General features: G+C 38.6%; 1 protein-coding gene across 1 annotated transcript in view; it reads left to right on the forward strand.

Moving 5' to 3' along the window:
* The first annotated feature begins 9594 nt into the window (after positions 1-9594).
* The window catches only part of MAP2K1 (mitogen-activated protein kinase kinase 1), a 105776-nt gene continuing 93462 nt past the window's right edge, over positions 9595-21908 (forward strand). Inside the window, exon 1 of the mRNA XM_036736026.1 lies at positions 9595-10329. Coding sequence (XP_036591921.1) covers positions 10250-10329 — 80 coding nt within the window. The 5' untranslated portion in view covers positions 9595-10249. The remainder of the gene's footprint in view (positions 10330-21908) is intronic.

Genomic DNA, 21908 nt, shown 5'->3' on the forward strand with positions numbered 1-21908 from the left:
AACCTCAGGATCTAGTCTCTGACCTCTGGTCAGAAAAGGAAACCCAAAGGCACAAGTAAACTTGACCTAGGAGGTCTAGAGACTCTTGTCTAGGGATACCTAGGCAAATATAGGCCACACTACTAATGTACTTCTGTTAAAAGTTGTCATTGTTGGTCTTGCTATGCTCCCATCTCAAAATCTAAGGACAAAAAAGGGTGGAGAGTTTTAAAAGCTTAGTCTTATAGATCAGAGGAAAGGTAGTTCCTCTGATCAAAGTCCCTCCTCTCTGGGCCTCAGTCAATCAATCATCAGGAGATATTTGCAGGCACTAAGGTTACATCAGAAGAGTTCGCTGTGTCCAGTTAGCAAAGGACTAAAGGCTTATCAATCTCCATGATAAATACCTGATAAATGCCCCCTTCTAGTAAAGGTCCAGGCCCTATACAATCATCAAGTTAGCTATAGAACTTATCAAATTGATCAAGGGGTCTCTTGATCATTCCTACTATAAATATAACGGTCAGAAATTCACCTTTAGATATATCTACATATAGTACAGAAAACTACAGGGAATAGTTTTTATGGAGTTCTATTGAGAGTAGCACTTGTTCTTCTTGACCCCATACATAGACCATGCTGTTCATGGAGTTTTCTTGGCAAAGATACTGTAATGGTTTGACATTTCCTTTTTCAGCTTATTTTACAGATGAAGAAACTGAGGCCAACAGAGTTAAGCGACTTGCCCAGGGTCATATAGAGACTAGATTTGAACTCAGATCTTCTTGATTCCAGGCCCAGTGTTTTATTCATTGTGCAACCTAGCTGCTAGTCTAGACTTCACCCAAATCACCATTTGCCAGATCACCCTTAGCTGGATCGTCCTCATCTTAGAAACAGAAGACTGTCCGATCTTTAAACAATCTCTGACAATGGAGATATATAAGCATTGCGCTTGAGCTCAGCCTCTATCCTCTTTGCATCCAAGGTGCTTAAGTGTCAAACATTAGAATCACAAGGGTGGGAAATTGAAATTTTAAATTTCATTTTTCAACTAGTTGTAATTAGTTGAACTGGCAGTTGCTTTTCCCTGCCTTTCTTGAAAAAATTAATGCAGCCACTACGGCTTATGTAGTCTTTTTCTCTTAGTACCACTTTTCAAAAATTAGAACAACTTTATGGAAAAGAACATTTTGGAACATCTAGATTTCAATTAACTTTTCTCTTTTTCTTTAAATGAGTAAAGAAGAGCAAGAATCAACCTATCTATTACAAACTTGGAAGGGATCTGTGCCTGGCCAGATGCTGTTTAATATTTTTATCAGTGACTTGGATAAAAGCAAAAGCTTATAAAATTTGCAGATTACACTAAGATAGGAAGATAATTATCTTGGCTGACAGAGTAAGGATCCCAAAAGATCTACCAGGTTAGAATATGGGGACCAGATCTAATAACATTAAATTTTTTAGGTATAAATATAAAGTCTTACACTTGAATAAACAAAATCAACTTCAAAAATGTAAGCTGGGGAGACATGACTAGAAAACAGTTTGTCTAAAAGGGGAGTTTCAGTGTACTGCAAGATTAAATACGATTTAACATTTTACTATGGCAGCCAAAAAATATTGCATTATGAGGGGCATAGCATCCAAGGGGAAAGAGCACCACATTTGGAATTATAGGACCTGGCTTCAAATTCTGATTCTGTCTTTAATCCCTGTGCAATCCTGGGTGAGTCACTAAACCTCTTTGGGCCCTAATTTCTTCATGTATAAAATGAAAGGGTCAGATTAGATGATTTCTGAAGCTCTACATTTATGATACTAAGACTAGAGAGATGGTAGTCCTCTTGTGCTCTGTCCTGATCAGAACATATCTGAAGAATCATGTTAACAGCATAATGAAGGACCCTGAGATCATGACATGAAGATCATTTGAAGGAACTGGAGAAGAGAAGACTCAATGGTCCATGATAGATTTCTTCAAGTTGAAGGGCTACAGTTGAAAGAGAAATTAGACTTATTCTGTCTAATCCCAGAAGACTGACTTTGGAACAATGGGTAGATTAGGCTCCATATAAAGAAAAATTTCCTAACAACTAAAACTGTTCAAAATTGGAATTGGCTGACTCAATAAGGATTAGGTTTCCTTCTCTAGAGACCTTCAAGCAAAAGTTACATTATAGGTACATTACAGAGGCAGCATTTTTTCTTTGGTTGGTTTTTGCTGGTAGTTTTGCCGATTCAAGTAGCATTTCATTAAAAAAAAACTTTATTATAAAAAACAAAGCTATTTGGGTGATAAAAACAAAAGCATATCTTCACAGTCAATGTGCAGAATAAATTCTCAACTTCTCAAGAGAATCTATTCTTATTAGGAATTAGTCTGATATTACATCTGTGAAGAACCAATATACAAAGAACCTATTCTGTTGCACAAATACTATGCACAGTTCATATAAAGGAAAGGAATGTTAACAAATAAGCTTATTCATAATTCATTCCATTCTTCAACCTTTTTTCACCTTACCTAAATTCAGTCCTTTTTGCTTATCATTCAATGAACTAAATTAGAAAGTAGCTGGGAACTCATTTGATTTAATGTATAAAATCTGGAAGTCATATTAAAGGAAAAACATGTAAAATCTCTTTTCAGGAGTCCTGTGATTAAGGTTGAAACTAAGAAACTTCTTAGTTTTAGTTTATTAAATGAGAAATATTGAGCAATGAAAAAATAAGGAAATTTTAAGTCATTTACACCAAGTAAGAGAATATTTTAAGTGTTAAAAATAAATGTCTGACCATATCAAAAAATTGGATAACAATGTTAAAAGTTTTCCCAAAAAGGCCCCAGATGGATAGAAAAGAAAAACTAGTTTCATTAAGTGAAACAATATGTTCTTTTGAAAGGATTTATCCACTGTATCAGATTGTTTAATCTCTTACTAAATAGGTGCTTATGGTTTGTTCACCAAATACGATACAAGTAAACACTTCCTAATTTGTCAACATATTAAAAATATAGGTTGATCAAAGTATTCACTTTGCCTGAAAAAAATCATTTTTTAAAAAATAGCTCTGCATTGGTTTATTTGAACACATAGCTCTTTTGAGAGTGGTTATTTTTCAAGATATCTTATATATCCATAGCCTACTAGAGAAAGTATTCCTTAAGGATGAGACACAGGAGAGATTATTTAAGGTCACTTAAATCTTTGTCATTTATAGCAGATCAGGAGCCAAATGTCTGACTTTTGCAGGATTTCTGATAGGAATCTAGTAGAGCTGGTTTCAAGTTTCACATCACCACTTAATAACTGTAACCTTCTAATCCAGAAGTTGTGACCCATATAGTATCCACAATGAGTGCAGCAAATCTGAAGTAGTCAATTTTTATGAAGGCTCCATCCAAATTTCCACATACTTGTCAGTGGACTGCAATGTTAGAAACTAGTAGAGAGCTACACCTTGAGTTAGGAAGACTCGAGTTCAGATCTCACTGCTGATACTTGTCATATGACCATTAACCTCTCTCAGCCTCAGTTTCCCCATCTCCAAAATTAGGGTGGTGGGGGGGGGGAGAAGATTAATACCTGTCATAACTACCTCACAGACTGAGAATGTTTTAAAGTTCAAATTAGGGATAATGTATGTAAAGCACTTTGAAAACTTTAAGGTTCTACAGAAGGGTCAGTTATTATAAGGCATGCTTCTTGTTATGGTACAGGTTGAACTAGAGAGCCTATGAGGCCATTTGTGATTCTTCACTTCTTTCCTCTTTAGAACAAAGACTTAGAGGATCTCTAAGATTCCTTTGGCTTCTAAGATTCTTTAAGCCTATGAAACAAAGGCTCTTTTAGGTCTTGGCACTTCTACAGTACTATGATTAAATGAAGTTGCTAAGAAATACAACAGTTTTCAGATGCGGATGGAGGAAGTGAGGAACAAGTACAAGGCGGTGAGGAGAAACTTCATAGTGAATTGATCCAAGGACATATGAGTTCTCACTGGGTGTTTTCATTTTTTTTTTTTACAGTTGTTCAAAGAAGTCTGAGGTAAACAAAGGTATATCAGTTTATAAATTTGGCCCAGAGCTCTCGCAGCTCCAGGAAATTAATCTGTAATTGTATATCCTAGTATATCTTACTTTTTCACGGGGAACATTTGTGCTGTTCCACACACTAAAATGTTATTGTCAAAATTGTATGTTGCCACCCCTGGTCACTGCCAGGATTGAGAGACAAAAGTTAATTGAAGAGATAGTAGGGTAGAGAAAGCTACCAGGTCAAAGAAAAACATTGGTATTCTATCACTATTATTAATACTAAGAATGCTAATATTTTTAGGATCTATACAGAAAGATGAATCAATCAGTAAAGTATTTAGCACCTGCTAAGTGCCAGTGCTAGCTTCTGGGGATATAATTTCAATGAATGAGACAATCCCCTTTCTCAAGGACCTTACATTCTAATGGAGGAGACAGCAAGGACAAATAAGCATTTACAGAATAAATAAAGAGAATAAATGCAAATAAATACGAAGTAGTTAAATATAAGGTAGTTTGAGAGGGAGGGCACTATGAATTGAGAGGATCAGGAAAGGCTTTATGTAAAACAGGAGGTCTTAACCCTTTTTGTGTCATGGATTTCTTTACCATTCTGATGAAATCCATAGACCCCTTCTCAGCATAATATTTTTAAAATCATAAAATATAATATATAGGATTACAAAGGAAGCCAATTATGCTGATATAGTTATTAAAATTCAAAAAAATCTAAGGACTCCAGGTTAAAAACTCCTGAATGTAAAAGGTGGTGCCTGAGCTAAGTTTCAAAGGAAGGGAGGAATTCTCTGAGGTAAAGGTCAAAAGAGAATGGAGTCCAGACACAGGAGAAAGTCCATGCAGGGGTGAGAAGGTAGATGGAATGTTATGTATGAGTAACAGTGAAAAAGTTATTTATTGAATCTTTATTGAAGGGGGGGAAATGTACAGTGAGGTATAAAAGACAGATTGGGGCCAGATTGTGAAGAGGTTTAAGTTAAAGAGGAATTTTTTTTTTTGATCCTGAGGTAATTGGTAGCCACTGGAATTGAGAGTAGGGGAGTGATGTGGTTAGATCTGTGCTTAAACAAAAGCATTTTCGATGAAATGTATTGAGGAAAGATTTGAAGCAGGGAGACCAACTCTGTAGATTTAGAGTCAAGAGACCTGAGTTGGCATCCTGGCTTTTCCACTAACCTAACTTTTTGACCTTCAACAACACATTTAATCCCTACAAGCCTTAGTTTTCTAGTCTGTCAAATGGGGATAATGACAGTGCTTGTACCACCTAATTCACAAAGTTGTTTGAAAAACCAAATGAGATATAGTACTGACTTTACACACCTGAGTTCCAGTAAAAGTGGCTTATTGTTCCCAGAAATTAGTATTCCATCTCCCATAAAGCCAACCTTCAGTCTCATTTCCCATGTAAAACCTTTTCTGATTCCATCAATTGTTAGGGCTTTTTCTCTCCTTAAATTAGTTTATATGTTTTTATTGTGTACATATCTTATCTCCCCATTATAGTTCAAACTCCTTGAAGTCAGGGGCTGATTTTGTTTTGTTTTGTCTCTGTGATTTAATCCCAGCACCTAAAACAATATGTGTGTGTGTGTGTGTGTGTGTGTGTGTATACTTATGAGTGGGATGGTGAAGCCCTCTCATGGAATCTGGATCTCGGCCTTTCTGTGAGTTGAGTGGAATGAATGGGGGTGGGGGAACTTTTGGCATGGCTCAGGGCTTCTGATTGATAGCTAGGCCTAAGTTTCGAGTTACAAAAATCACCTGAACCGTGTCCTTGCCAAATAAGGAAAAAAGTGTGTTTAAGAGTTTGGCATTGGCTAAATTGTACCTGGGGCAGTAGATTTCTGGGAAATTGTGAGCCTGGACTCCACCAATGAGAGTAAAAGGAAAAGGAGGGTGGTGGTGGTGGTGGTGGTGGTGGTTTACCTTAGAGTATAAGGCTGGGTTCTGGGCCCCACCTCTCCCTATCAATTGTCTATCAGTTCGGAGACTGCCCTTCCCTGCCGGATCTTAATAAAGAAGTTTTTCTGTTCCTAAATTTGAGAGACCTCTGACTTTTCTTAATTAATTGCTGGCTAAATTTATTTTAATCTATCCCCTGATGTTTACCAGCTGTGTGACCACGGACAAGCCACTTACCTTTTTTGTTTCAGTTTCCAAATCTGTAAAATAGGCATGATAGTACCTACCTCTGTTCACATCTACCTGTTCTTCACAACAGGGGTGTTGTAAAGGTTAAATGAGGTATTGTTTATGAAGTACTTTGAGAAACTTTAAAAGTGATATAAACATAAGTTTTATCATTACATAGTATATTTTACGTATTTATGCATTACAACATATACTATATTATATAACACATATAACTTATGCAAAACCCTAAGTTTCTATTGAAATGTTAGTGAAAAAAATAAAAGTTATAGTTGAAAAATTCACAAATAAAGTCACCTACCAGTTGACTAAACAAACATAACTATCAATTAAGTTAGCTTACTGGAAGCAGTGCGGTAGGATGGGAGGAGCTCTGGATGATGAGATAAATGACCTATGTTCCAGTTCCAGCTCTTATTACTAACTACTGGTGTAATCTTGATCAAGTCATTTCACGTTTGTGGGCCTCAAGTTCCTTCATCTATAACCTGAGGGAATTGGACTGGAAGATATCTAAGGTGTCTGTCATATCTCTCATTCAAGGATAAAGTCATCTAGCAGTTGTATATAAATGCAAAATGCTAAAACACAGATGTGAGCTTGGTAAGTCAGTTGAAGGAGGGTGAACTTGCTGTCCACTGAAGTTTAAAAAGTTTAAAAGCAACATTAGATGCCTTGTGCATAATATGCATATGGAGGCATCAGTTTTTAAATTTCAAAAAAATCTCTATCATAGTTTACAAACTGCAAAACAAGCTCATCTTCAGGGATGATCCCTTATTGTTTTGTATTACACCAATAAATAAACTTCAGTTTCCTCATCTATAAAATTAAGGAGTTGGACTAAATGATCTCTTTGGTTTCTTCCCACTTCTCTTGGGAAAGCTCATAGGAACAAACCTTTTGAGACAATGAGGCAGAGAGTAAAAGCTCAAAAGAATGAGGCACAGGCTGCCAGACAGGTCTGTTCCTTCAATTCCATAAGCTTTTATCATAGGGAATAGATAGATCACTGTGGACATGCTAGTTTCAAAGTTAAATCATTTCTATTTCCTGTTTGTAATAGTTTTCAAAGCACTTCACAGGAAAAATATTAGAGACCAGTTTTCCATTCCAAGTTAAAGAGAGTCTCAAAATAACAATGAAGGAATTGGTTATAATTCCCTAAGCAAAAGGAAACCTGCTTCATCTTTGTGCAGTATTGAGAATGAATAGTATTCTATGCTGAGTTTCTCAAGGAAGTTGACATCCTTCTCCATAACTGCCTCTGAGAAGCTGATGTGTCCTGAAAACATCTTGCCTTTTTTGGAGCCTGTGTCTACACAAGGGCAAAAAGTGAATGCTTTTCCCTCTTTGTTGCCAGACCCTTTCAGGACAAATTCCTTACCTCCACCCCCACCCTGTCCAAAAATAGACACCAGATCTAACATCCTGTCTAACTTGAGACTACATCTGCAGAGACCTATTGAAATCCCATTATCATCACTAAATTGAGGCAACTCTTCCCTTAAATGAAATATAACTGGTAATTAAAGTGACTCCCAAAATAACTCAGTGGTTTCATTGCTATGGGAATGTCAAGAATTGAGAACTTAGGAAATGGATGTCTCTCCTTTGAGGGTAGTGTAACTCTGCTAACATTTTACACACTACTGAAAAATCTACTGTTGTCATACTCAGTATTTTAAAATTCTAGAAGATGGGTAATATTTATTCACATTTACATAGTGCTTTCCTTTAAATTAAACATATTTTCATTTGAAGAAATTAGCTCCATGGCAAGGGCATTGAGTAATGGGGGAAATAATTGTAAAATATTTGGAGTGCTCTCTTGTTAATGGAAGGAAATGTGGGATTCAAAATGTGGGAATGATATAACATGTAAATCCTCTATCTGGCAAAAGTTGCATTTTCAGTAACCACACTTCTTGGTTCTAAAATTGTCTACTAAATTATGGACAATAATAAATGTAGTTTTTTTTCCTGTTAAAATGCTCAGCAACATTAGTTTTTAAATTTCAAAAAGATCTCTATCATAGTTTACAAACTGCAAAACAAGCTCATCTTCAGGGATGATCCCTTATTGCTTTGTATTACACCAATAAATAAACATCGGTTTCCTCATCTGTAAAATTAAGGAGTTGGACTAAATGATCTCTTTGGTTTCTTCCCACTTTAAAAACCTATAAGTCCTTGATTCATTTGAGGGACTTTGCTTATGCTAGTCTTCCTCAATGATTTAAAACTACCAGCTCCTGACTTTGTTGGCAACCCCACAGCACTTCATCAAGTCTAAAATGCAACAGAGAAAAATCATAGATCCAGTTAATTCAAGATGGAGATAAAGTTCAGAAGCAATGTGGTATAGTTGAGTGCTGGACTTGGGAGTCAGGAAACCTGGGTTTGAGACTGGATGGACACTGTCATCCCAACCAAGTTTTTGAATCTTGGTTCCCACACTGGCATGATGCAGCTGAAAGAGTGCTGGATTTGAAACCTAGAGGTCCTAGGTTCAGATTCTAGATCTGAGGTGACCTTGGCATATTAATTCATTTTCTCTAGGCCTCATTTCCCTGTCATGTAAAATGAGGGGTTTGGAATAGATGTCCTCTAAGGTCCTTTCCACTTTTCAATCTATAATCCCCTGATCTGCAAAATGGAGACAATTATTGCACTGTCCTCCTCACATTGTGGTGAGGATGGTGATTTGCAACTCCTGAAGCCACTATATAAAACGTGAGCTAGTATTATTTGGGCACAGGACAACTAGACCTTAATCTTATAGATTAAGCAACAAGGCTGAATTAGGGGTGGGTTAAAGGGGAAGAGATTATCTTTTTAAGGTCTCTTTCAGTCCAAAGGAATTGTTAGGATTTAATCAACTATAAAATTTAGGACCTGACACGCTGGTTTAGAGGTCATTCAATCTGACGCCTTCATTTTAGAGAAACTGAAAACCAGAAAGTTTCAGTGATATTCTTGAAGTCACAAAGTTAGTAGCAAGGTCTGAACTGGAATTAGGGTCTCCTGGCTCACAGACCAGAGTAACATGACTCAGTGCCATAGACCCAGAAAAGGATAAAGAGAAGACCCAGCTTTGTCACCTCAGCAGTGCGGGGTACCTCAAGCCTGGTTGAGCAACTTGAGGCCTCCCCAGACAAGAAATGGATTACCGTTTACGGCGTAAAAGGATTTTAAGAGCAAAGAATAAAACTAGCCTTCCCTGCAGCTCCACGGGGAGCACCGCCAGCTGCAGAGGGCGCTGTTTCCAGCTCCTAGACTATTTCACGGAGGCCCCACGTGCACCGCCTCCGTGACGCGTTTCCGCGTCATCTGCTTGGGATGGCTTCTTCTCATTGGCTGTCAGGGAAATCAGGATGGGAGGGGGCGGTGGCTGCGGTGCTTGGAGGGGGAGGGGAGAGAAGGGAAAAAAAAAAAAAAGCAGCCTCAGAAGAAGGGGGGAAAACAACAACCCCCGAAGGTTTCCCTCCTACCCCCGCCCCCCACCCTCGTCCGTCCGTCCCTCCCTCCCTCCCTCTGTCGGACGGATGTGTGGCTCTGAGGACAGCGGGAGAAGCCGCACTTTCTCTAGAGTCGCGGGACCGGCATCCTCTCTGGACCTGAGCTCCCGGTGCTGCAGAGCTTAATTGCCCTCAAGCCAGCCCGAGCGCCGGGGATCCCGCGCCCGTCAGAACCCGACGCGGCGGAATCCGAGCCGGGGAAGCCCTTCCGACTGCGGAGCCGGACGGAACCGAATCCGGGCGGGTGTGAGGGGGTGGGGTGAGGGAATCCCCGCCACCGGCTCGTCGAACCCCTCCCCAGGGAACTCCCCATCGCCGTCCCTCCGCCCATCTCCTTGGCGTCCGGTGAGCAGCGGGGCTGGGGGGAGCTGTCTCGACCCAGGAGCCCCCGCTGAGAGCACTAAGCCGCCGACCCCTTCCATCCCCCCAGTCCCGGCCTTGAACTTGGAAAGGCTCAAGGCTGAGGCGCAGCTGCGGCGCAGAGAGAGGGAGCGAGCCTGCGGCGTAGGAAGGTGCGTTCCTCGGGGCCAAAATGCCCAAGAAGAAGCCGATGCCCATTCAGCTGAACCCGACCCCGGATGGCTCCACGATTAACGGGACCAGCTCGGCCGAGTGAGTGAGGGGTTGGGGCGACACGCGGGGAGGACGAGGAAAGAGGCACGGCCGTCGGGGCACGCATGCATGGGGGAGGAGAGGCAGACGGAGGTGACCACCGAGTTAGGCTCGCCCAGCTCTAACCTGACCGGCCGATATCCTCCCAGTCTGGCCGGCCAGCAGTCGGTGACTACGCCATGATCTTAAAAAAAAAAATGACCCAGGCTAGGAAAAGAAGTAGTATCAAAGAGGTGTGATCTGCCCCTCTCCCCCAGTTCCTTGGCTTCCAGAAGTTCCGTCTGTAGGACCCAGAGGGTACACCCACAATAAAGTGGAGTAGGACCTTTGTCCCATCTAGTCCAGGTGACCCCTCCTACTTCAACTTATTGGTGCAGGGGCGTCTTAAGTGGGTTCGAGTTCCATCTTACCACTTCACCTAGTGATCCCAGGCAGATAACAGAAATTCACTGGGTTTCACTTTTTTCTTCTTTTAAGATAAGGGGGTTGAGCCGGGTGACCTCTGAGGCCCCCTTCCAGCTATAAAATCTGATCCTATGAACCTTATTCTGCGTTCCCAGAGGACAGCTTGAATATCAGTGTTTCATAAAAAATAATATTGATCTTTAATTTTTTTATTTTTTAAATAATTCCCAGTTATATGAAAAAACATTTTTAACATTTCATTTTTGGAAATTTTGAGTTCCAAATTCCCTTCCTCCCCCTCCCATACCCCTTGAGAAGGTAAGCATAATATTGATTAAACATGTGAAGTCATGCTAAAATATAAGTCACTTGCCTAGGGCCACACAGCTGGTGTGTGTATGAGGCAGGATTTGAACTTAGATCTTCCTGACTCTAGCCTGGTGTTCTATGTGCTATTCCGCCTAACTGCCCCTCATCCTGAATGTTTAAAAATTAGCTCATGGCAGGATGTGAAAATTGGTAAGCCAAATGAGTATGTTCAGAAAAATGAAGTTTTGTAATACCTCATCTGTAGTTAGTGAGAAGGAACTTTCAAGGTAGCTGTTTGCTCTCCCTCTTGCCTCCATCCCCCCCCCCCCCAGATGTGTGGGGAGTGGTGGGAGGAGGGAGAGGTGAAATAAGAGTGTATGGTGGCTAACTTCCAGTGCTTTTTGTCCTAGGGGCTCTGACATTGCTTGGTCTTTGGACCTCTTTCCATGGAGACATACCAGCAACAATGGAGAGACTAGGAAACAAAACTTTTCTCTGGCTATCTCATTGTGAGGCCCTTGTCAGCTTTCACTTCTGCTAGTCCAACAGTTTTCAAACTTTTTTTACTTAAAAACTGAGTGACTCAAAGGGCTTTTGTTTGTGAGGGTTATATCTATAGATATTTATTACTGTATTAGTGGAGGGGGAATGAGGAAAATCTGCAACGCTTGAATCTTCATTTGAACTGGTTCAAGGAGGGAAGACTATACATACATAGGTGGGCACAGAAACTCATATTACCCAACAGGGAAGTAGGAGAAAGTAGGAAGAAAGGAGTTAAGAGAAGGAGGTGGAATAAGAGGGAGGATAGATTAAGGGAGGTAAAACAGCCTAGAGTAAAAAGAAGGACAAGGTAAATAAGAGAAGCGTGAAGACAAGTAAACAGATCATAACTGAATGTGAATGGAATGAACTGCCTTATAAAACAGACTAGGGTAACAATGGATTAGAAATCACAATCCAGCAATACGTTGTTTACAAAAAACACACCTGAAAAAAAAGATACACATAGAGATAAAATAAGGGTCTGGAGCAGAATCTATTATGCTTCAGCTGAAGTAAAAAAGGCAGGGGTGGCAGTCATGATCTTAGACAAAGCAAAAGCAGGCCTAATTAACAAAGCTAAGTAGGAAAACTATGTTTTATTAAAAGGTAAAGGCGGTGAATTAATATCAATATTGAACATATATGTACTAAACTGCATAGCATCTAAATTCTTAAAAGTTAAATGAGTTAGAGGAGGAAATAGTAAAATGATACTAATAGAAGACTTCAATTTATCCCTCTTAACGCTCACAGTTGTTTGGTCTTTCTGCCCAATTAAATTGTAGACTCATTGAAAGGCAAGTTTTGTGTGTTCATATTTTCTTGGTATCCTTCACAGTTTTTAGAATAGGCTTCTGGGCCGTGGGTAAATGTTCACTTGGCTGTTTCTGCTTGACTTGGAGGGAATTTCTGTTGAGAGTGGAATGGATAGTGTACTGTCTTGGTGATGATTGGTCTATTGTTAATAAGTGGCTAAGTAAAACCAACAATAACCAGCACACAGAAGGCCACTGACACAGGTTCTTTGATTAGCTTTTCTAAGGAAAGCAACTTTAAGGGGCTCAGGGGGGAAAAGATCAGCTCCTTGAACTTCAAGGCAAATACAAACAGAAATCACAAACATCAACAGACAGACTTTGTGTGATTCAAATCACAATTCATAGTTACCAGAGAAGAACCAATGGGCCAGGGTTAGCAAAGCTGGGGGTGGGGGTGGGCAGGCAGTTACAATGGCTTGCCCAGAGTCTCAACACTCCTTCCATGAGTGAGCCCCCAAAGTCAAACACCAAGCTCACTTCAGTTAAATCCTGTTCAGAGCCCTGGGGGCTCTGACCTCACCCAGGCTGAGTGTGTGCAAGTTTCCCATCCCCAGTATCACATCATATACAAGTCAGTGACTCCTGATTGTCTTAGTGCTGAGAAACACTCCAAGACAAGATCCCACTTTACCAGCCTCATTCAAACAAAGGCCGGAATCTCTAAAGGCATTTAAGAGAACAGCAAAAAGCCCTGCCCTGATTACCATTAAAATATTATCCATCTTTTTACCTTCTCACCCCAACTGAGAATTGAGAACACAAGAAAAGCAAAACCCATACACTTAGCTTAGAGAAAGATGAACTATTTAAGAAAAAAAAATCCCAGGACCAGATGGATTTACAAGCAAATTCTACCAAGCATTTAAAGAATAATTCCAATACTTTACAAACTGTTTGAAAAAAACAGGTAAAGTGGTCCTATCAAATTCCTTCTATGACACAGATATGGTCTTGATACCTAAACCTGGAAGTCAAAACAAAGAAAATTGTAGACCAACTTCCCAAAAGAATGAAGTGATGCAAAAATTTTAAATGAAAGACTAGCAAGAAGATTATAGCAATATATCACAAACATTATACACTATGACCAGGAATTCAGGGCTGGTTCAGTAGTAGGAAAACTATAAGCATAATTGACCATGTTAACAAAAACAAAAATCATATGATTATTTCGGTAGATCCAGAAAAAACTTTTGACAAGATACTGTACTTATTCCTATTAAAAACACTAGAAAGCACAGGAATAAAACAAACTTTCCTTAAAATAACAAGTAGTATCTATCAAAACCAAAAGCATACATCTTTAATGAGGATAAGCTGGAAGTCTTCCTAATAAGATCAGAGATGAAGCATGGATGTCCATTATTAACCTTACTATCAACTAAAGTGCTAGAAAGTCTAGGTATAGCAATAAGACAAGAAAAAGAAATTGAAGGAATAAACATAGGCAAATGAAGAAATAAAATATCGCTTTTTGCGGATGATAAAATGGTTTACTTAGAGAACCCTAAATAGTCAACTAAAAAACTAATGGAAACAACAACTTTAGCCAAGGTGCAGGTTACCAAATAAATCCACAAAATTAATAGCATTTCTGTAAGTTATTGATATTTATCACGTTATAAATTAAAACTGGTAGAATTTTATAATAGTAACTCATTTAGTAATAAACCCATTAAATATTAACACAAATAATATTTTCATAAAAATAACTACTAAAAAATTAATGATCTCTTTAAATGTCTGGTTTTAATGGATAACTGTTGGGATATATTATTTTGATTGAAGTATATGAAGATTTGGCCTCATACTGATATGTGATTGAAGAAGGGAGGAGTATTTTATTGGGCAAGTAACACGTTAATATTATTATGAAAGTGGTTTTGATGTCAAAGGCCCCCAAAAGGGTCCTTGGGACCCTTAGGGGATTTGGATCACACTTTGAGAACTACTGTGCTAGACTATTAGCTCTCTTGGGATTCCCCTGGGTTTGCAGGCAACCATTAGTTATGTGTGATTGCTTTAGTAAGGGTATTATATAGGAGTAGATAAATGTTTACAGTTTCCAGTGTTTATTTTTTTAATTTTTTTTTAATTTTTAGTTTACAACACACGGTTCTACATAATTTTGAGTTCCAGATTTTCTTCCCTCTCTTCCCCCCTCCCTCCCCAAGATGGCATGGAATCCCATATAACTTCCACGTATAACTTTGCATTGAATTAATTTACACACTAGTCAAGTTGTGGAGAAGAATTATGACCAATGGAATGAATCATGAGAAAGAAGAAACAGAACCAAAAAAAAAAAACACAACCCAAAAACCAAAACAAAAGAGAGGAAAAAAATGGGGGAGAAAAAGGCGAGCATGACGTGTGCCTCAATCTGCATTCATACTTCATAGTTCTTTCTCTGGATGTAGATAGCGTTCTCCATCGTGAGTCCTTTGGAGTTGTCTTTGTACCTTGTGTTGCTAAGACGAGCAAAGTCTGTCACGGTTAGTCCTCATAGAATCCGTATATCTGTGGTTGTGTATAATGTTCTCCTGGCTCTACTCCGCTCACTCAGCATTATGTCGTGTAGGTTTTTCTAATAGCACAATAGTATTCCATTACTTTCATATGCCACAGCTTGTTCAGCCATTCTCCAATTGATGGGCATCCCTTTGATTTCCAATTCTTAGCTACTACAAAAAGAGCCGCTATAAATATTTTTGTACATATGGGTCCTTTTCCCACTTGTGTGATCTCTTTGGGATACAACCCTAGAAGTGGTATTGCCGGATCAAAGGGTATGAACATTTTTATAGTCTTTTGGGCATAGTTACAAATTGCTCTCCAAAATGGCTGGATCAGTGTATCAGGAGGGCAGAGTTTATAATCTCAAAGAGGATCATAAACATGTCTGAAAGGTTCGGAATCGCCGGATATAAGAAACTCTCAAAGTAGAAGGCAGAAGAATCAAAACATTTATTTAGGCTCCACAGTAACCAACCCATGAACCAGAAGCCCCATTTTGATATGTTGATCATAATCTTCCAGGCCCAATAAGTACGCCTTGAAAGAGTAACCAGGAGGCTACAGAGAAGCATGATTGCGTAAAGCAAAATCATGTTTCCCCCTTTTATGGTAATAAGATTACCCACTGGACTGAAGTCTTTGTTCAGCTTCCTCCCGTAGATCAGCTCTGCTACTGGCAGCTCCTGCCTCAGCTGTGTCTGTGTCTGTAACTGAAGCTGCAACTGAAACTGACGATGTAACGGTCGCTGTAACTGACGATGTAACTGTCGCTGGCTCCAACCGGAAAAGGAAAAGAGAATCTTCAAGCTGTCCTCTCCCCTCTTATAGGGTTTTTGACATCATCAAGCTCCGCCCGAATGACCAGGGCCGATTGGTTCCTGAGTTGGCCCCTCCCCCTAGCATAGACATTAACACCTCCCCTCAGCCAGCCCCATGACTCATCACACAGCAAGTTCTGGTCCTCTTCCCGGCATGCTCCCCGGGCCTCCTGCCCCGGAAGAGCAAGCCACAGTGTCCAGAGGCTCAATGAGGTAAGCTGAGTCATTCAAAGAAAACAAAGGCCATTATGGCTACAATCAGTTCACAACTCCACCAGCAATTTAACAATGTTCCAATTCTCCCACATCCTCTCCAGCATTTATCATTTTCCTGTTTTGTTATTTTAGCCAATCCGACAGGAGAGATATGGTATATAAGAGTTGTTTTGATTTGCATTTCTCTAATCAGTAGTGATTTCGAGCATTTTTTCATATGCCTATAGATATCTTTAATTTCTTCCTCTGAAAACTGTCTGTTCATATCCTTTGACCATTTCTCAATTGGGGAATGACTTGTATTCCTATATATTTAGTTCAGTTCCTTGTATATTTTGGAAACGAGGCCTTTATCAGTGATACTAGTTGTAAAGATTTTCTCCCAATTTTCTGCTTCCCTCCTAATCTTTGTTGCATTGGCTTTTTTTGTACAAAAACATTTCAATTTAACATAATCAGGTTATCCATTTTGCATTTTGTAATGCTCTCTATCTCTTGTTGGGTCATGAATTCTTTTCTTTTCCATAAATCTGATAGGTAAACTATTCCTTGCTTATATTTTTGCTTATAGTTTCAGCCTTTATTCCTAAATCATGAACCCATTTCGACTTTATTTTGGTATATGGTGCCAATGTTTCTTTATAGAGTTAATACTTTGTGCTGTTAAATAGTGATTTTACTAGTTTGTATAATTTTGGGGTGAGCAACCATGACTCTCTTGGGTTCTAGGCATCCTTATAGCAATATGTGAAATTTCTGCAATGCAGGAGCTTAAAAACCTTTTATTTCTATATAAAAAGTTTGAAATGATATACACACAATACAAGGAAATGCAGGGTCTTTGCAGTTTTGTTCTTTCTATACACTTCCCCTCTTTTTTCTGTTTTTTGTTTTTAATAAGCCATTATGTACTATTTGCTCATATGATCCTTTCCAGCTTTGGCCACTGGGTCAGATGTAGGCCATTGGTGTCATGGTATATATCTGGTCTGTCTTCCATCTCTTCCTTTGGTATTGTTTCATCACTCATGAACATGTTTATGTTGCCTTGTACTTGATCATTTTGTAAACCCTCACAGTTGTTTGATTTTTCTGCCCAATTAAATTGTAAACTCATTGAAAGGCAAGTTTTGTGTGTTCATATTTTCTTGGTATCCTCCACAGTTTTTAGAATAGGCTTCTGGGCTGTGGGTAAATGTTGACTTGGCTGTTTCTGCTTGATTTGGAGGGAATTTCTGGTGAGGGTGGAATGGATAGTGTACTGTCTTGGTAATGATTGGTCTAATGATTGCTAATTGAAGGATCTCTGGGTCTTTCCATGCCCCTGAGACCTGAATTCATTTATCTATATTGACTATTTCAATTAGAATTTGAGCTTTTTGAGAACAGGAACTGTCTTGCTTTTCAGTTTGTATTCCCACGGCTGAGCTCTGTGGCACTATGTAAGTGTTTAATAAATGCCTTTCCATTCCATTCCATTCCAAAGCACAGCACAGTGCTTTGCATATAGTAAGCACTTAACAAATGCTTATTGCCTTCCCTTGCCATTGGATTAGTATAGTCTTCCATTTAAGCTATATGTTTTAAAAAAAGTAATACAGGAAATGAAACAAAAAACTCAAATTGGGGTTGGGGGAAAGATTTATAGTAGAGTTTAGGGTATGGTCTAAGATAGTGAGTTGTATTATTGGCTGAGAGAAACCCAAATGCAGTTGGGTGCTGTGTGCTGATAATTTCCTTGATCACTGAAGCTCTTTGTGCCTTCTGTGCCCACCTTCATGACTCATCACAGCAATAGAATAGAAATCTTTGTGCAGAATCTATCACAAATACAGAAAATGTCTCTCTATACTTAATAGTACGAATGGCAGGAGAACTGTACCTAGATTTTTGTTGTTTTTTTTTTCCTTTCTGTGGATATTTCCCAAGCTGATCTTCTGATCTTAGTCTTCAGAGCTGCACAGAAGCCAACAAAAAGGACTTGGCTATGCTTAGATCAAAATTCAGTTTTGAGCACTCTCTGGAAAGTTGAAGTGGAGAGAAAATAGCTCTTGATATGAATATCACATATTGTGCATAGGATGTCTTTAGTGGACTCTTTCCATCACCATCCCCCCCTTTAATATAATAGATTAAAAAAGGAATTTGTCATTAAAAATTCATACATGTACTTTACCCATATTCCTTGCCCCCTATAAACTTAAACTTGTAGAAAGAGTAGTCTATATATGTTACCTATATTTCCTTACCACCCATCCATTCAAACCCTTGAAATCTGACTTTCAACCCTGATAAGTTAAATGAAATGCTCTCTCCAGGGTCACCAGTGACCTCTTAATTTTCAAAACCAGCGGCCTTCTCACTTCTCATCTTGATCTTTGTGTAGGATCTGATACTATTGACTATCCCCTTCATAATGTTTTCTTCTGCCTTGACTTCAAAAACACTGGTCTTCTTCCTCCATGTCTGACCTCTCTTTTTTGATCTTCACTGATTCATCTTCCTCCTTGAACCTCATAATGTTGGTGTAACCCAAAACTTAACTCTCTATTCTTTGTGTCCCTTAGTGATGACTTCTGCTCCTAAGTTCTCTATGCACATTATTTCTACAAATAGTTGTATCTCTCATCTAACCTTCTCACATTTCCAGTTGCTTCTTAGATATGTCCCTCTTGCTCTTCTAACTCAGTTTGTTCAAAACTTGCTCCCCATCTTGTCCCTAAAACTTGCTCCTTCTCCACACTTCCCTATTTTGGTGGGTGATACCACTGTCCTCCCAGTTACCCAGGCTTCAAATCTCATAGATACGTTTGACTTTCTTCTCCTGCCTCACCCATTCAGTTGCCCACTTCTGTCATTCCCTCCTCTTCTTCGCAATAATATATGTGAAGATGCTGTGTAAACAGTAATACCTATATGTGTGTGTGTGGGACCTCTTCTTATAGAGAGAAAGTATTGGACAGTGAAAAGAACACACTGAGTTTAGGGTCAGAGGGCTTTGATTCAGGTCCCAGCTCTGCTACATATGGGTTTGGTCAGGTCACATCACAACTGTAAGTCTATTTTCTTATCTGTAAAATGGAATAATAATTCTTGCACTATTTATAGAGTTGTAAGGATTAGATGGGATCATCTCTATAAAGTGTCTTTAAACTTTTTTTTGACCTGAAGGCAGGTCAGTTGGGGTTAAGTGACTTGCTCAAGGGCATACAGCTAGTAAGTGTGTCCAGTGTCTGAGGCTGGATTTGAAGTCAGATCCTCCTGACTCCAGGGCCAGTGCTAGGTGTCTTTAAACTTTAAAGAGCTTTGTACATGTCAGATATTTTCTCTTGCATCTGTCCTCTCCCACTGCTGCCACTTTAGTTCAGGCCCTCATTAATTTTCTCCTTTTCAGTCTTATCCCTCTCTAATCTATTTTTTACTTAGCTGCCAAGATAACATCCTTAAGACATAGATGGATCTGGCAATAATACCTTTAGTGGCTTCTCATTGATTATACAAACTCCTTAACTTGACATTGAAATTCCTGCAAAGTCAGGCCCTTATTGGTTTTGGTTTTTCCCAGCCTCTTTTCACTCTCATTTCCTTCACACACTGTCCTGACCTCTGCCACTTTTGTGCTTTTGTGCAAGGTGTTTCTATGCCTGGAAATCATTCTGTACATATTTCTCCCTCTTGAAATTATCCCCTTTTAACGCTCAGGTTGGATGCTGCTTTCTCTACCAAGCCTTCCTTTGCCCATGTCCCCCCAAGCCAAAACTGGTATTTTCCCTTCTTGTTTCGTACAGTACTTTACTTAGGCTGGACCTCTTTGCTCTCACTGAACTTTAACTTGTATCATATGTCTCTCTCTATTAGTTTGTATAGTATCTTATCTCTTTGTGTCCTATTCTGTCCCCATTAGAGAGGCAGGTGGTGTGGTGAAAAGAGAAAAACTGGGGTTTGAGTCTCAACTTTGACACTTAACTGGCTATGCGGCCATATGCAGGTCATTTAACTTGATTGAGCTTTGGTTTCCTTATTTGTAAAATGGAAGTCGTAATACTTGCACTGTCTACCTTGCAGAGTTATTTTCAGGAAATTCCTTTGTAAACCTTAAAGGATTATATCAATGTATTACATTGAGGCAGCTGGTGGCACAGTGGCTAAAACATTTGACCTGGAGTCTGGAGTTCAAATCCAGCCTCAGGCACTTGATAGCTGTGTGACCCTGGGCAAGTCACTTAAACTCTGTTTACCTCAATTTCCTCAGTTGTAAAAAGGGGATAAATAACTGAAGCTACCTTGCAGAGTTGTTGTGAGCATTGAATGAATTAATATGTTTTCCATTCCTTAAAAGAAAAGATGCATGCACAATGACCACAACAATATAAACAGAAAGAACAAAAAAGATAATTGAATGCTGCAGAAATTATAATTTCCGTGCTTGACCCTAAAGTCGGGACATGAGAAGAAACCTTCCTGTTCCTTCTTTGCGGGTATGGAGCACTGTAGGTGATATGAAAACAAAAGATAACAAAAATTTATTATTTTGAAAAATGGGTATATGCTTTATAACTTCATATTAGCATTCCCTGTGGTTTTGTTGTTCAATTTGTTGCTGTGTAAAGTTGCCATTTATGTATGGTTATAGTTATGGTAAATATATTATTTTGGTTTTGTCTCATTCACTCTGCATTACCTTATCCAAATCTTCCCATACATCTTTGAATTCTTTATATTTGTCATTTCTTGTGGTGCAGCAACATTCTATTTTACTTATATGCTACAGCTTATTCCCCCATTTCTCAGTTGTTGTGCATAAAATCTCTTTGTTTTTTTCTATTACAAATAGGCTATTTTGAATATTTTTGTACAAATAGGTCTTCAATTCTGCAAGCATTTATCAAGGCTTTACTCCATGCAAGGCTCTGAGCTAAAAGCTGGGGATAAAAAAGAAGAAAACAAAATTTCTTCCTTTAAAGAGTTTTATATCCATTAACCTCCATGTAGTGTAATCCCAATAGTGGGATCACTAGGACTGTGGTTATGAACAGTTTTGTATCTTTTCTTTTATAATTTCCATTGTTTTCCCAAATGGTTAGACCAATTTATGGTTCCACCAGCATGTAAATTAGTGTTCTTTTGTACTGAATCCCTTTCATCATTTATTTTTTCCACTTTTGCTAATTGAGGGTAATACTTCAGAGTTGTTTTAAATTGTATTTCTCTGATAGTTACAGATTTTAAACACTTTGAGTTATCTAGAATGTATTCTTTTGAGAATTCTTTGTTCTCTCTATTATCAGTGATTTATTGGGAGATGAGTCTTTATCAGTTTGTGATAGTTTGCCATAGCTTTTGCTTGTCAGATTTTAATTGGCGGTTTTTCACATAAAGATTTCCTATTTGATCGTTTTTCTTATGCTAGTTGCATTTATCTTATTTATGCAGAAGCTTTTATTTTTATACAATTGAAGAAGTCTGTTTTGTGTTTTGTAATTTGTCAGCAGCTATTTACAAATTCATAACCTGTGCATAGTGAGCAAAAGAAACTTTCATTCCTTCCTAATTTTTTAATAGTGTAACTTTCCTGTATACTGTATAGCTTATTCATCCATTTGGGATTTATTGTGGCAAATGGCCAGGTTTTTTTTTTAAATCCCATACCAGATAGTTTTGATAATTATTGCATTACAATATAATTTGAGATGGCAATTCCAAACCTTCTTTGTTCCATTTTTCCATTGTTTCCTTAAATATTTTTGACTTCTTCCAGTACATGAATTTTATCTGTCTTTCTAAAGTATTCTCATGGTAACTTGGTTATCAACATTGACTTTCACCATTTATTTTGGTCTTCCATTATTTCTGTGAAAAATGTTTTGTAGATTTATTTATGTATAACTTATAGATGAATTCTTAGATGTTTAATGCATTTTGTTTTTATTTTAAATAGTATTTCTATTTT

The sequence above is a fragment of the Trichosurus vulpecula genome, chromosome 8, assembly GCF_011100635.1.
Source record: "Trichosurus vulpecula isolate mTriVul1 chromosome 8, mTriVul1.pri, whole genome shotgun sequence".
NCBI lineage: Eukaryota > Metazoa > Chordata > Mammalia > Diprotodontia > Phalangeridae > Trichosurus > Trichosurus vulpecula.